We start from the raw sequence: 15,001 nt of genomic DNA, 5'->3' as shown, positions 1-15,001 counted from the left end.
ACTCACAATACAAACTAACCCTTAAAATAAAAAGAAAGTCGTCGGCGGCGGCATGGATGATGGCTGTAAAATCTGATGGGTGGTTTGCCTCTTTTCTTGGATAATCTAAGTCTTTTCTTATAAAAATACAAGGGGTGCCTTGGTGTCTCTTTAAAAAGGTGTCATTCAATGAATCTTCTAGAATTTGCCTCCTCTCAAAAGTTAATTGAATGAATTTTCTTGTCCATGGGATATATCCCACGTTTCTACCAAAGGTTGTTTCAAAAACCTCTTCAAAGATTTGTCTAAATTTAATGAATCATCAAATAACTACTTCTAGCGCTTAAGCGCGACATACCTGGCACTTAGGAGTCAATTCTGGGTGCTTAGGAGGCTTAGTTCACTTTTGCACCTTTCTTTATTTTTGCTCCAAATTTGACCCTTGTTCACTCCTTTTAACATTTTTCATCCATTTGATTATACCTGAAAGAAAAACACACAAATACCTTTCATTAAAGCATAATATCTCAAAAATAGGTATAAAAATGTGTGTATAAAAATACTATATATTTTAGGTATCTCACATAGCAAATAAAAATCTTTTACACTTCTTTCCAATCTTTATAAGATAAATACATGAAATGAAGAAATCTCTCAATTTCTCCATTTCTCTCTTCTTCCGAAGTGCTAAGAGTCACTAAGAGATCCAAAGTACACTTCTCAAACAAAGAGACCCCGAGCCTTCCTCCCCCCTACATTTTTTGTCTTTTAAGTCCCCTCAAGATAACCCTCAAAATCCCAAAGTGCAACTTCAGATGACCCTTTAAAATTCATCCAAAAACCATGTATTTAAAAAAAAAATTGATTCTCGTGCCTAATTGCCGAACTGTGGCACTTAGGCGCCAGTATTCTAGAAGATCCGGATAACTACTGGCGCCTAGGAACTAGTCATGATACCATGGCACTGGGCTCTTTATTTTCACATACTAGAGATGGTGCTAGGTGCCAGATGTTGGCGCTCAGGCTTCAGTTCAGTTTGTTCTCCTTTGTTCCATTAGAACCCATTTTGCTCCCTTTTTGCTCATTTTTCTCCATTTGCTTAACATTTTTTACATGTAATCAAAACACAAAAAATACTTTTTTTAAAGTGCAATATCACTAAAAATATGCATAGATGTATATAGAAAAATAACAAATTTTCAGGCATGTCAGAGGGTAGTTAAAAGAAGAGAGTAATCCTGAATATTGCAGAGGTATTTTTGTCAGTGTACTGCAAACCTGTTATCCCAAGATACGTTGACTCTAAGTCTACCTGGTCAAGTAGTTACTCAATTGAACACATCCAGAGGTTCAGGGTCAGCAATCCATGAATTGCATCATATGCAGGGACCTCGGCAGCCCTATGTTCAAAGGAGAAAAGTTTATCCTATGACTATAAGGTGTAGCTCCAAGAGGTGGGACTTATACCCACCGAAGTCACATAAATTCCACTAGAAAAAGAAGAAAGGGAGATTCAGTTACAAAACTTGAAACACTCCTAACAAAAGTACATACACCACTTTTGGGTTGGGGAGCTTTTTGGTGACTCATGAGCTCTAGACAACCTACTAAGTAAGAAAATATGCTAAGCCGATTAGTATGGAGGAGAGTAAGGACTCCCTCTTTGGTGTATGCAAATGACACAAATATCTAGAATGATCCTTAAAACTTTCTGAAGCCTTCCTAAACATAATGAGTTGTATAAAAATGCATGCAATCCACTTAAAATCTAGCTTAAAGGTCACGCAAAATAATAAAGATGGGTTTTAAAATTCTGAAAATTTTAATTCTAAATTTTTTATTATCTCAATCTTTTGTTATCAGGATTTTAAAGATTTAAAATTTTAGGTCCTAGATAGCTCAAGTTTTACTTAATTATATTCCCAAATAAACCAGCAATAAGAAACACTAAAAAGAGATAAAACAACCTCAAGCAATCAAACATATGATCAAAAGGTAAAAGCACACCAAATAAATATGTTGAGGTTGATACCTCTTGGTCAGCAACATATCCTAGGAAAAGTAGGAAAAGTAGCCAAGAACCACTAAAGCATACTTGATACTAATTCTATACGAGAATATATACTTACACTTAAGGTTTGGGACATGAGTCTGCTGCTTCTCATCCCTCATCATGTGGCTTGATGCATCAGATGCCTCAGTGCATGTGCCCTTACCTTAGTTCAAATATAGACTCATTCCTAAACTCTTCAAATAAATGATAAAATAAATAACTTATGTTGTAGAAACATGTTAGCATTGGTTAAAAAGAAATGCATATGAGCAGTGCCAGGAGGGAGGATCTAATAATTTTTTTTGTTAATATCATTACATTGCTCTTCCCTATTTCACATGAGTTTACGTGTGTGTGTGTATTTTTAGGCATGATTCTCTATAAGAAGAATTGACATAATATACTAATGTGAATGCATAAACATGTTCAACATCTAAGCACAAGTAAAAAAGGCACCTGGCTAAGACAACCAAGCGAGAAAAGAAGAATAGTTAAGTGCTAAACATATTACCTAACAACCTAGATTTGAGCTAGTACACTATCTAATAAAAGGTATCATAACTGACATTTATGTGCTTAGGGTAAATTCTTCGGTTACATATGACTTTGATAGAGCCACCACATTGGTCCAATCTAGAGATCTAAGGGATCTAAATGTTGCCACCTTGGATGAATTTTTAGGAGATTTGGGTTTAAAAATGGCATAAATTTAAAACATTGACAAATATCATATGTAAGAAAACTTATATATTTACTTAGTTTAAATTAGGTCCACTAAACACAAATATGTAACTTGGATGGTGTCACGAGTTTGATGCTTGGATCCTTGACATGGTCATATTATTATTGGTCTAGGTGCAATAACTCGCATTGCTAAATGGGATTAACCTAGCAAGAAGTGCTCGTTAACACATCTTGACAAACACCAGGTCACTTGCTTATTGAGCTTAATTTTCTATTAAACACACATGCAAATTCAAATTTAAGTAAACATATAGTGAAGTGGTGGTGAGTATATCGTGAAGGCATTGACTCAAACATGTGAGTGTACAATGGAGGCATTGGCTTGAAAGTGTGAGTGCATCACAAAGGGATGGACTCACAGGTGTGAGCTTATAGTGGAGGCATTCACTCAAAGCTGTGAGTGTATAGTGAAAGCATTTGCTCAAAGGATGTGCGTACCATGGAGGTATTAGCTCAAAGGTGTCAGAGTACTACAAAGGCATTGACTCACAAGATGAGCGTACTATGGAAGCATTTGCTTAAGGAAATAGGTATGCCAAAAAGGAAGTGACACAAAGGTTTGGGTATGCTGATGATGCAACAATTTGTATGGTTCATATGCCAAAGATGTAGTGACCCATAAGAATTTGTATGCCTAGGAGGCAAATACCCAAAGGGTTGGGTATACTGAGGAGACAGTGACCCAAAGAGCTGGGTATGTCGAGAAGGGAGTGACCTGAAGGTCTAGGTAAGCCGAGGATGTCAAGGAGGGTATCAGTGACCCAGAGTGTTTGGTATACCAAGAAGGTAGCGACCTGAAAGGTTGTGTTGATTCCTACTAGAGAAAATCACACACAAGTGAAGTGTATGGGCAATCACTTTTGTTCTATTCAAATATGCAACACATGGTCATGCAAAAGGTAAGCTTGTGTAGATGTGTGTGTAGAAAGAAGAGATATGTGCATAACATGAAGATTTCATGGCCAGAAAAGCTAACTATCATGCTCAATTTAAGCCCGACTGCTAGCCAAAAACATGTACAAACACATGTTCATGTGGTGCATAATGAATGAACCAGTTCTGGATGCCTTAGTGCAAGTAAATAATGTGCACTAGATGTAACTAATTATTATGCAAAGTATCATATGGACATTTGTTCATGCACATATAGGTCATGTATTATGCTGAAAAAAAAGGTGACTTTTTAGAGATGACCCGTCAAAACAAAATTTGGATTGAACATGCTGGGGTTTTTGGTTTAATCAAGTGTAAGAATGACCATGCCAGTGCGACCGATTGAATTAAAGTGCAATGCTGACCTTATCAGGGAGGCCGGTAGAGCCATAATGGATGATTGAAGGTGTTGGAGAGGCCGGTTGAACTAAGTGCAACATACAATTCATGCATCACAGTTAAAAACACAATCCCATACAAGTATCATGTATAAATACAAACCATACTCAAATTAATGTTCTCACAGAGGATCTTAGTTTTGGCGTGATGAAAGTGTGTCTACCAGTCTGTTGCTTAGAAACAGAGGGCCAACTTCTGACTAATTAATAGAATGTGAAAAAATTTTCCATGAGGACTCAATTTAACCAAGTGAAAGCTCCTATCATAGACAAAGCTTTTGTAATTTTGACTTACCCTCTTCATCAAGAGTTAGGTTTTCCAAATAGTCATGGTATTATTTGAATCCTGAAGGAATTGTTTTTAGCACTAAATTTTTATGAGGGTAAGACACTCAAGATTCACTAAGGATTTCTCCATGAAAGAATAATAACCTAGAATGCCTCCCTTTATCACAAAAGCCCAAATTCGTAAATCTCTCAGCCTAGTGGCTAAAAAAAAAGAACAGTATGGGTTTGAAGAAATCTAACCACCCTAGCAGCTGATGTTGCATTTCTTCTCATAGAACAAAGCTCTTCCTGCTATAAGAGAAGTGATGAAGCTTTACTTTCCTCCTATTTGAATTAAAGGATGTAGCACTACTTATGAAAGGAGGTGGTGGATTTCCTTCTTCCATCCCTAATGATTTAATGAAGCTCTCCTTATGAAAAGAGAAGCCCTTTTCTATCTTTCTCCAAAACAAGTGGATGCTTTCTTCTTTGAATGCCGCTCGCAACAAGACCACACACCCTCACTCTCTTATATATGATGTAGAAAATATGAGTTTTTGTGGAGGAAATTAAGTGGAAGAAGAAGAAGAGGATGAAGAAGATCTTAGCATCCTTTTTGTTCCCTAAGCTCTCCCTTCAGCTCTAGCAAGAAAAAGAAATTCTAGCCAAGTGAGGGTAGTGAAGCCCTAACTGGTGTGTTCATGTCAATGCCCTACCATTGCTAAGCCACATTATCACATAATTATGCCATGCTCTCTGTCTTGAGTAGGGTTTTTCGTTTTGGTAGGGCATTGACTGGTTTAATGAAGCTCTAGAACTGGGCGTGTCCACAAAAGATTAAAATTTTGGGTTAACTTTTCAAAGCACAACAGAGGTTTCTGACACGATTCCTTGGCCGCATAGGGTCCCAAAAAGATGGGAATTGTTCTATAACCATCAATGAAGGCCCAAGGATGCACCGTAACATTGGAATAACCCCTCAAAATAGCGGTCATCCGTGCAAGACGCAAAGTGATCACACCTATCTTAAATTTTCTTGGTAATTCAATGGTCATTTAAATTATTTGGCTTGGTATAAAAAATTAAAGGATCGCACTCTGATTAAGAGGAAATCGAAGTTGTGTATTTCTTGGGTTGAGAGCTTGAGGTTTCTTGTAAATGAACTGTTGCAGTTGCTTGAGGTGTCCTCCATATAGAGGAGAGCAAGGAAACCATACTAATTTAATTTGTTGGAGATACATTGATGCTAATAGGGAAGCAAACACAATAATATGAGATGTAGTACAATAATTGTGAAAAGGAAAGACAAACGAAATTAAAAATAACAAACATAATAATTAGAAAAGCAAAAAAGAACATATAAACCGAAGACTACATAATTTGAACATTGCTATTAATAATTGTGGATAGTCTTAAAATTCCCAATTGTAGTAGGATCTTCCTCTCCGAGCCCTTGAGCTTGAATGTTTTGGGCTTGATCATGTCAGTGACAATGGACCCTCCCAAAGAGGGGACAATTTCTTGCATTGCAAGCTATGACCAAGTACTTCCAGATTATGTAAGGCTAGGTACCTAACAGAGATAAGTCAAGGTTTGACTCTTTGATTGACACCTTTTGGTGGTAGGATGCATCTCAGAGATGTGCGACTTGCTCTTGGCTTGATTTAACTCAGATCAAACTGTTTTTGTGTTGTTGGATCCGCCTCGTTGAGCACGTAAATTTTAATATAAGTTTGCTGGAATTGGTTGCCTGGATTAATTTTTACAAAGTTTAAATATTTTTTGATATAAGATTTGTATCGAGATCAGTTAAATGCCTCGAGATTGGTGCCTGAAGACTGAAATTTGTTGAAAGAGTATCATGAGTTGTCATCTGCTTAATAGGATAGGATGTAGTGCTCCAAGTCTCTCATAGTTAGTTTATAGATTTTATTGATGTTTGAGAGAACACTTTTGAGCGTAAAGGTAAACTTTTTAGGCTTGCAAGAATTTTAGAGACCATCTATTAAGTCCTGGCCCTCCTGGGGCATATAACTGAAAAAAAATTAAAATATATTTTTATCCATTAACAGAAAGAAATTTTTAGAATGAAGAATTCTTCTAAATATGTAGTGCATCAAATCAGTTTGTAAATATTGTCACATAAAATAATAAAATTAGAAGTATCGACTTGGCCTGACCAAAAATGTTAAATTAGGAATGAACCACATCACAATTTTTTTCCAATTTTTAGGTAAATAATGATCAACGACAATAATTTTGACCAATTTCAAAAATTTTCATAAATTTTAATGTGGAAACGCAACTTAGGCTCACTTTTTTTTTAAAATTGAAAAAACTTCTCTATACGATTACTCATACCTAGGGGAGGCAAGCCTTGGGAAGGCTTCGTCCGTACGGCTGCTGCGGTACCGCTTACTCGCTTAGGTGTCATTTTACATTCTGGAAAATGACAAAATATTTTATGCCTATGATAAATAACTAACCTAATAGTCGAAATACGAATTTTGCGTCAAACTATCGATTAAGGGTTAATACTGCTTTTTAAGCATATTCTCTAGATAATTATAACAATTCTGTCTAATTAGACTTTAATGAATCACATTTATGCAATAAAATATGATTTAACGAAGTATTTTTTTAAATTTTCAAATTTAAATTACATGGTCATTCATCAATTAAAATTTTAAATTTATAATCTCTAAAATCTTTTTGGAATCCTAATTATATAATGATTTTATAAAAAATTGTTTGCCAAACCACGAGTCTTTCGCCAACGTGCTTTCGCTCGTTTTTTACTACTAATTTCATTGAAAGCCGTCCCCGAGCGAAACCTTGGTTTTCAGTCTATTTATTGCCCCTGCTTCGCTTTATCGTATTGCCCGCTACAGCCCTCTTTCTCTAACTTACACTAAGCACCCCGATCTTGGCCATGGCGGACTCCAAAATCCTTTGTGCAAATCCAGAGAAAAGCCAGGCCTTAATAGATGGCAACATTCTAACGGCCCGTGTTCTGGCTCTCGCTGGTGTAAGGCACATGTTTGGCGTTGTCGGCATCCCGGTAACATCTCTCGCCACTCGCGCAGTCGCGCTTGGTATCCGATTTATTGCCTTCCACAACGAACAATCAGCCGGCTACGCCGCTTCCGCCTATGGCTACCTCACATCCCGTCCAGGTGTCTTCCTTACTGTTTCTGGCCCTGGTTGCGTGCACGGGCTTGCTGGTCTCTCCAACGCCACAGTGAACTCCTGGCCGCTTGTCATGATCTCCGGATCTTGCGATCAGAGAGACTTCGGAAAGGGTGATTTTCAAGAGCTCGATCAGATTGCCGCTGTCCAACCCTTTGTCAAATTTGCCGTTAAGGCCACCGAGATCTCCCATATTCCCCGGATCGTTCTATCCGTATTAGGCCACGCTGTAGAAGGAAGGCCCGGAGGTTGCTATTTAGACCTCCCTACGGATGTCCTGCATCAGACTATTTCCGAAGAGGACGCCGCTTTGTTACTCTCCGGCGCAGAAAACCCGAGGGTTCGATGGATTGGAGATAGCGTTAGTCCTTTGGATATTGAGAAAGCCGTATGCTTGCTTAGAATGGCCGACAGGCCGCTGATTGTGTTCGGCAAAGGTGCGGCCTATGCTCGTGCAGAAAATTCCCTGAAGAGTCTAATTGAGACAACTGGTATCCCTTTCCTGCCTACGCCAATGGGCAAAGGTTTAATGCCTGATACTCATGAGCTTGCAGCCACTGCTGCAAGATCGCTTGCCATTGGCGGTTGTGATGTTGCGTTGGTTGTAGGTGCACGTCTAAACTGGTTGCTGCACTTCGGGGAGCCGCCCAGGTGGTCTAATGACGTAAAATTTATTCTTGTGGATGTATCAAAGGAGGAGATTGAGTTGAGGAAGCCATATCTTGGTTTGGTTGGAGATGCTGGCTTGGTTCTGGATTTGATCAACAGGGAGATTAAGGATGATCCTTTCTGCCTTGGGAAGGCGCATCCTTGGGTGTTTGCCATTTCCAAAAAGGCAAAAGATAATGTAGCGAAGATGGAAATACAGTTGGCTAAGGACGTAGTTCCTTTTAACTTCTTTACACCTATGAGGATAATAAGGGATGCAATTCTTGCTCAGGGAAGCCCTGCTCCAATATTGGTGTCCGAAGGTGCGAACACTATGGATGGCGGAAGAGCTGTGCTAGTACAGAATGAGCCGAGGACTAGGTTAGATGCAGGAACATGGGGAACGATGGGGGTTGGCTTGGGTTACTGCATTGCTGCTGCAGTTGCTTCACCTGACAGGTTGGTGGTTGCTGTTGAAGGGGACTCAGGTTTTGGATTCAGTGCTATGGAAGTTGAGGTCAGATTGATTTTTCCTTGATGCAAAATATGTTATGTGCTAATTTCCTCATCTTTGAAATTTTAGTTTCTCTTTTCTTCATATAAATGTTTTTTTTTTAAATCTTTTGATTATCAGAGTGTTTTCTGATTTAAGTTATCATTTATTTGTCGGTTGATTTCAGATTTTGAAGAGTTTTTCGTTATCATCGTTACAATAGCAAAGGCTTTTTTGTTTTTCGTATCGTCTGCGCTGGACATTACTTTGCTCCTTTATTTCCGTCGTCTATTTCCCTTACAGTTTATACCAATCGCATAGGGATACCAATCGCATAGGGATAGCCAATTTAAAATTTTGTTCGACCAAATCTTAAGGTAATTGTTAAAAACTTCTTACATGCTAAAATACTGCAAACTTTATCTCTGAATTTTTTTTAGAGTTGCATATTATTTGTCTTTTTAACATAGTAAACTAGAATGTTTAACTTGCAAGATATATCACATGCGGGTTATTTCTGTACTGTCAATTACATGTACCCTTTTCATTGATGAACTTATCAACCTAAAAATTAACAGTTAAATTTTATTTGTCGATAGTTTTAGATATTCATTATAGAGGTACCTCTTTAGGACTGTATATGCTATAGCATTTGCAGTGTTCAACTATCCTAAAATTTAGGGGCAATTACATATATAACACCTGAAACATTGTAATTTACAAATCTAGTACCCACTTTCATCCATTTTTCAATTTTTTACTCAAATATCAAAATTCATGATAAAGTCCCAACACAGATTTTTCATTTTTATGAAATTCTCAATATTTTGATCGTGGCACATATAAATACATTGGTTTGAGAGTTCAAAATTTTCACATGAGTGCTATATATATATGTACTTATCCCTAAAATTTATTTTTCCTTCTACTCTATTCACCTGTAAGAAGAAATACATCAGTTACTGAAAAAGATGCGCTAAAAGAACCACTTTTATTCAAGAATTTTTAAGGATTGGGCTAGTTTGTTTCCTAAGCTGCTTTGCAGTTACGTGTGAAGTCATGTTGAAACCTAGTTGAATAACTTTTTATTATCTATGCATGTCTACTGAATTTTTTGTGAAAAAGAAAAAAACTAGCTTATCCAATACATGATAGCTCTTGATTCTGCATTATCATAAAACTTGGCATGAAAGTCCCCTTAAAATGTTTGTCTGTTTTATTTTGTAATGTTATGCACTGGCAAGCGCTTAATAAGTAACGCTCACATTGATAATAAAGTGTCATGTAAATGTCATGCCACTTCCAGAACAACATTTTATTATTTTTCTTTGTATTGCTATGTTTGAGATCAGCCTTAAAGTTAACGCACCACACACCTCTCAATCATAAATATCACTAGTGAATCTGTAAAGGTTTGCTAGCTTAAAATTTTTCTGCGGGACTATTTATATTATGTTCTTATATAATGTAAATTTAATTCTATCACCTCTATGGACAAGTACGTATTATTCTTAATGTTGTTGATATGTTTTGGGTTTTTTAGTTAAAGTCTGATAAGATTTTGATAGGTGGTTTCTATTAATTAGCTTACTGATTAATTAGTTTACTGGAGCTGCAGTCGAAACTTCATATATTCTATATTCTGATCAAAATTTAGTGTACGCGCAACTTAGTGCAAGAATCTGTTCTAACTTGAAATAAATGTCAGTTTGTCATCATTGAGTTTGCATTCTCACACTTGTTAACATTTATAGGGCATAAGTTTTGAAACCTGATTATTTTCTTACATTTGATGATGCGTGTTTCTGCAGACATTGGTGAGGTACGGGTTACGTGTTGTAGTTATTGTGTTTAACAATGGCGGTGTTTATGGTGGTGACCGAAGAAACCCTGATGAAATATGTGGTCCATACAAGGATGATCCTGCTCCTACTTCATTTGTTTCAGGGGCAGCTTACCATACTTTGATAGAAGCTTTTGGAGGTAAAGGTTATGTTGTCGAGACACCTGAGGAACTTACATCTGCACTTTCTGAATCTTTCTCTTCCAAGAAACCAGCAGTAATAAATGTTATAATCGATCCCTATGCTGGTGCAGAGAGTGGCAGGATGCAACACAAAAATTGAGGTAGCGCATTTTGTGTCTAGTGTTGTGTAATGTTATTTTTGTAATAAGGTTTACTTAAAATGCAATTTATTTGAACCATCTTAGAGTTTTAAAACCGAAATGTTCAAAGGGATGTTACAACGGCAATGCATGTAATTATAAGTTATTTAAACTTTTGTCGTTTTCTCATCGTATAAAAATTTAAGTCATGTGGAAGTTTGTTTTTCTGTAGAATTTACATTTTGTCCAAATGTAAATCTTGTGTTCTAGAATTTGAAGCTTGTATTCAACAGTTTTTGTTTGTGAAAGCTTACCTCTTTGCCTCTTCATAACTTTGTTAATATGTTGAACCCTTCGAAATTCAGCTGGTTGGCTCATGTAGCTTTGGTTTTCAATTTAGGAGATTGCAATTTTGAAAGTGTTAATCCCCAGGAATATTTGCAAATGTCCAAATTTAGATTTGAGTTGTGGTTAAGCTTTATAGTATTGAGTGCAGTCATCAGGTATGGATCAAATAAATTCTGTCTATTGTGGGAGCTTTACACTTCTGATCTTCCTATATGCAACCATGTTCTTTCCTTATCATTGACAATAATGAATATTCCAAGATAATTTAGGAAATAATGGGAGGAAATGTGAAGGTGAAAGCGCCAATTTTGTTCTTTAATTTGTCATATTATTAAATTTTTTTTCTTACTTTGATATTTCTGTAACATTTCTCTCATTGTTATTGTACATGTTAAATATCATTGTTTGTCCTAAGTATGAGTGAAGGATTTAGCATTTTGTTAATTCACCAAGTGATTGGTAGAGTTTTTGATGAGAGAAATATTGAAGGGGGCAATCTATCATAGAATTATATTGGTTTTATGGGAAAAAGAGGCAAACTGAGTAATTGCTCTACAAATTACCCGAGATGAGGAGACAACCAGTACAAAACCATAGCCAACTTCGTTATTATCAACACCCAGATATATGCAGTGCCATATTTGCCCGGTCACTTGATACATTCCATGCAATCATCTCTACTTACCACGTCATTGTGAATTTCCCATCGGGAGACCGAGTAATCACGCTCTTAATCGTCTTGCTGCAATTGAGGGTGTGTAATTTGAAATCTGCAAGTAATATAGAGAAAAAAACGATCAACATAAAGGTTTAAAGAGGCTCAAGCCTAAATATCTCAGAAGAAATGGAAGAACCAATAGGAGAAGACTCTTGTTACACTTTTAAAATCAACTCATCTTAATCACGAAGGAACATCTTCTTGCGTTGTCTGGTCAGCCATAACATACCTTAAACAGGTTTCTCTACAACCTGTCATTTTCTGAGACTGCCAAATGTCTTTTCCTCTTATTCTTATTAGCTTAACTTTTTTCCCATCTTCGCTGATATCTTGCTAAGCATTTACAGAATTTCACAAACCTATCTAGACATTCTGACATAAGGTCGAAGCCTTCAACAGCTGAAAAAATGCAGGCCAAACGTTGAAACAAAAATGTTAAGAAAGAAAAGGAATGTCTAGAATATAGCTAAAGCAAGTTAGCTAGAGTAAGTTTCTTACCTTTTGATTTTTTTCCGGAGACCCGAATCATAGGCTGTGGCACTCTGCGAGTTGTTCTCCTGCTTCAGTTCACTTCTGGCTACAATTGTCGGGCCTTGGAGTTTCACGGGAAGAGGAAGAATTAAACGGAGAGGAGTTCAAAGATTATAGTGAGAGGCCCCCCATTCGACCCCAACCAAGGGTTATATCGCATAAGGTAAGGCAGGTGCGAACAGTAATTATGCGGCATTTGGGAAAGATTAGGGGAATTAAGGTTTTAATTAAATTAATTATACTTATAGTTTCAATTTTTATATTATCCACTCTATTAATAATTTACATTTAGTATTTTATATTAAATTGATGGATTTGATGCATAGAATTTTAAAAAATTTAATTGAATGACATGAGATGTAAAATTTGGGATAGATTTTAAGTTGCAAAATTTTTACCCGATTTAACAAAGGTTATTACCATCTCCTATCCTTATAAAACTTCATCCTCGCAATTCATGAACTCCCAATCAAATATATATATATATATATATCACACGCACGCGCACGCATGTACATACTAAGATACATTCATACCTGGACATCTAAATACGTACACATACATACATACATACAGACATACACATACATACAGACGCGCACCTTACGTACACACATACATGCATACATACACTCATACATACAGACGTACATACACACATACACATACATACATACACACAGACATACAGACATACGCACACATACAGATATACAAATATACTCACACACAGACATACATACGGACATACAAACAGACATACACACACATACATAGACACATACATACATATAGACACATACATATATACAGACACGCACAGAGACATACACATACATACATACACAGACACATACATACATACATACATACATGACACACATATAGAGACATACATACATACATACACACATATAGACATATATACAAACATAGATACACACATACTAACATACATACCTACACACACACACACATACAGACATATACAGACAAACAAACATACACACACAGGCAGACATACTAACATGCATACACACACACACACAAACTAACATACACAAACACAGACATACACACATACATACATACGTACATTAACGGTGTATGAAGCCAAGATTCCCTGATTCAAATGGAGAGAGAAATTATCCCCAGCGGAGTTGCTAGAAGTTGTCGGTCACCAAATTGGAAGTTTTTGGTCACCGAAATGGATATCCCGATGCCCGACTTATATATATATATATATATTGGTGAAAGGAGTTGCTTATGACTCCCTACATGTTGAAGTAAAGAGGACTAGTACAGACATCAGAGAGGGCTGGGGACTTCACAAATGGTTCAAAACAGGAACCCAGGAAATCCCCCAAATAAGCCAGTGTCATCCTCAAGAAAGAAAAACTACAATGACTCAGCAGAAGGAAATAAGTGTGAGAATGCGTCTGCCACCACATAAATCATTTATCTTTGTAGAACATTCTGATGTGAGGGACATTTAGTATATCTCCTTGCAGCATATAAAGGAGAGCAGGTGGAAGGTTGACAACAACTTCAGTCTCATTATAGTGTGATCCAAGTTGGGCCAACCAGTTTACAGGCTGGTTACCTTCCCTATAGATGAAAGTGAACTGAATTTGTATCTTGCTAGTGAGATCTCTGATTTTGCTTATCCAATAAGAGTAGTGCTAGGGAGTCTCTTCCTCCTGATTTAAAAGGGGAATAATCACAGCAAAATCAACTTCCAACCAAATTTTATTCCAATTAGCCTTAGTGGCAAGGTTGATTGCCCAATACATAACAATGAGTTCAATTTCTGTGGCATCATTGGCCAGGACTGGGGTATAAAAGTAAGCAAGCACTTACCCAAATGGTTTCTGTAGATACCTCCCACACCAGCTCCATCTTTAGTAAAGCTTCCATTAGTGTTAATCTTCACCCAGTGTTTTCCATTAGACTCTAATGATGAATAAGATCAGACTTAATGGATGTACAGGAGTTAGAAAAGTTAGGAAATCCTTTCCAATTAATCATCTTATGCAAGTAAGTAACACAATTTCTAGCAGTACTCCCCACATTTGGATTTGCTTCTTCAAATTTAACCTTGTTTCTTTCCATCCAGCATCCAGATGAACCAAGCAATGGTGAAAGGGATAGCAGCATACTTCCCTATCTTCCAGTGCCATCAGCAATTGACCAGCCTATCCCATGTGAGCTCTTTCTGATCAATTTTCAACTGATTTAGGAAATGTTTCCGTACCTGTTGAGCAAATTCACATTCAAAGAATAAATGATTCAGAGTTTCCTCTTCCTTCTTACATAACCAGCATTTAGAGGGACCCCTCAATCCCTTCAGCTTTAGAATGTCATCAGTAGGGATCATTTTATGGAATATTCTCCAATAGCAAAAGGACGTAGAAGGGGATAGGAATTTATTCCATGAATGATCACCCCAGGGTGTTTGCTCCCAACTGAAATTTTTGGAATATATGGCTTTGGTGAAGCTTTGGTGGGAAGTAGTCTGCCATAAAATTTTATCTGTTGTACTTCTGTTAAACTTTATACTGGCCACTTTGGTAATAGAGTTAGGTTGCAGAAGA

General features: G+C 36.9%; 1 protein-coding gene across 1 annotated transcript; it reads left to right on the top strand.

Annotated features, from left to right (window-relative positions):
• Positions 1-7,231: 7,231 nt before the first annotated feature.
• LOC110035637 (2-hydroxyacyl-CoA lyase) lies at positions 7,232-11,019 on the top strand. Its single transcript, XM_020739901.1, has 2 exons — positions 7,232-8,728; positions 10,516-11,019. Exons 1-2 carry the CDS (start codon positions 7,307-7,309, stop codon positions 10,828-10,830), a joined length of 1,737 nt encoding a protein of 578 aa, XP_020595560.1. The 5' UTR covers positions 7,232-7,306; the 3' UTR covers positions 10,831-11,019.
• Positions 11,020-15,001: the final 3,982 nt, after the last annotated feature.

The sequence above is a fragment of the Phalaenopsis equestris genome, unplaced genomic scaffold (assembly GCF_001263595.1).
Source record: "Phalaenopsis equestris unplaced genomic scaffold, ASM126359v1 Scaffold198689, whole genome shotgun sequence".
Lineage (NCBI taxonomy): Eukaryota > Viridiplantae > Streptophyta > Magnoliopsida > Asparagales > Orchidaceae > Phalaenopsis > Phalaenopsis equestris.
This window is presented reverse-complemented; position numbering and strand designations above follow the sequence as displayed.

Coding starts and splice junctions, on each gene's coding strand:
- LOC110035637 (XM_020739901.1), top strand. CDS start 7,307: ATGGCGGACTCCAAAATCCTTTGTGCAAATCCAGAGAAAAGCCAGGCC. Junction 8,729..10,515: donor TCAGTGCTATGGAAGTTGAG/GTCAGATTGATT, acceptor GTGTTTCTGCAG/ACATTGGTGAGGTACGGGTT.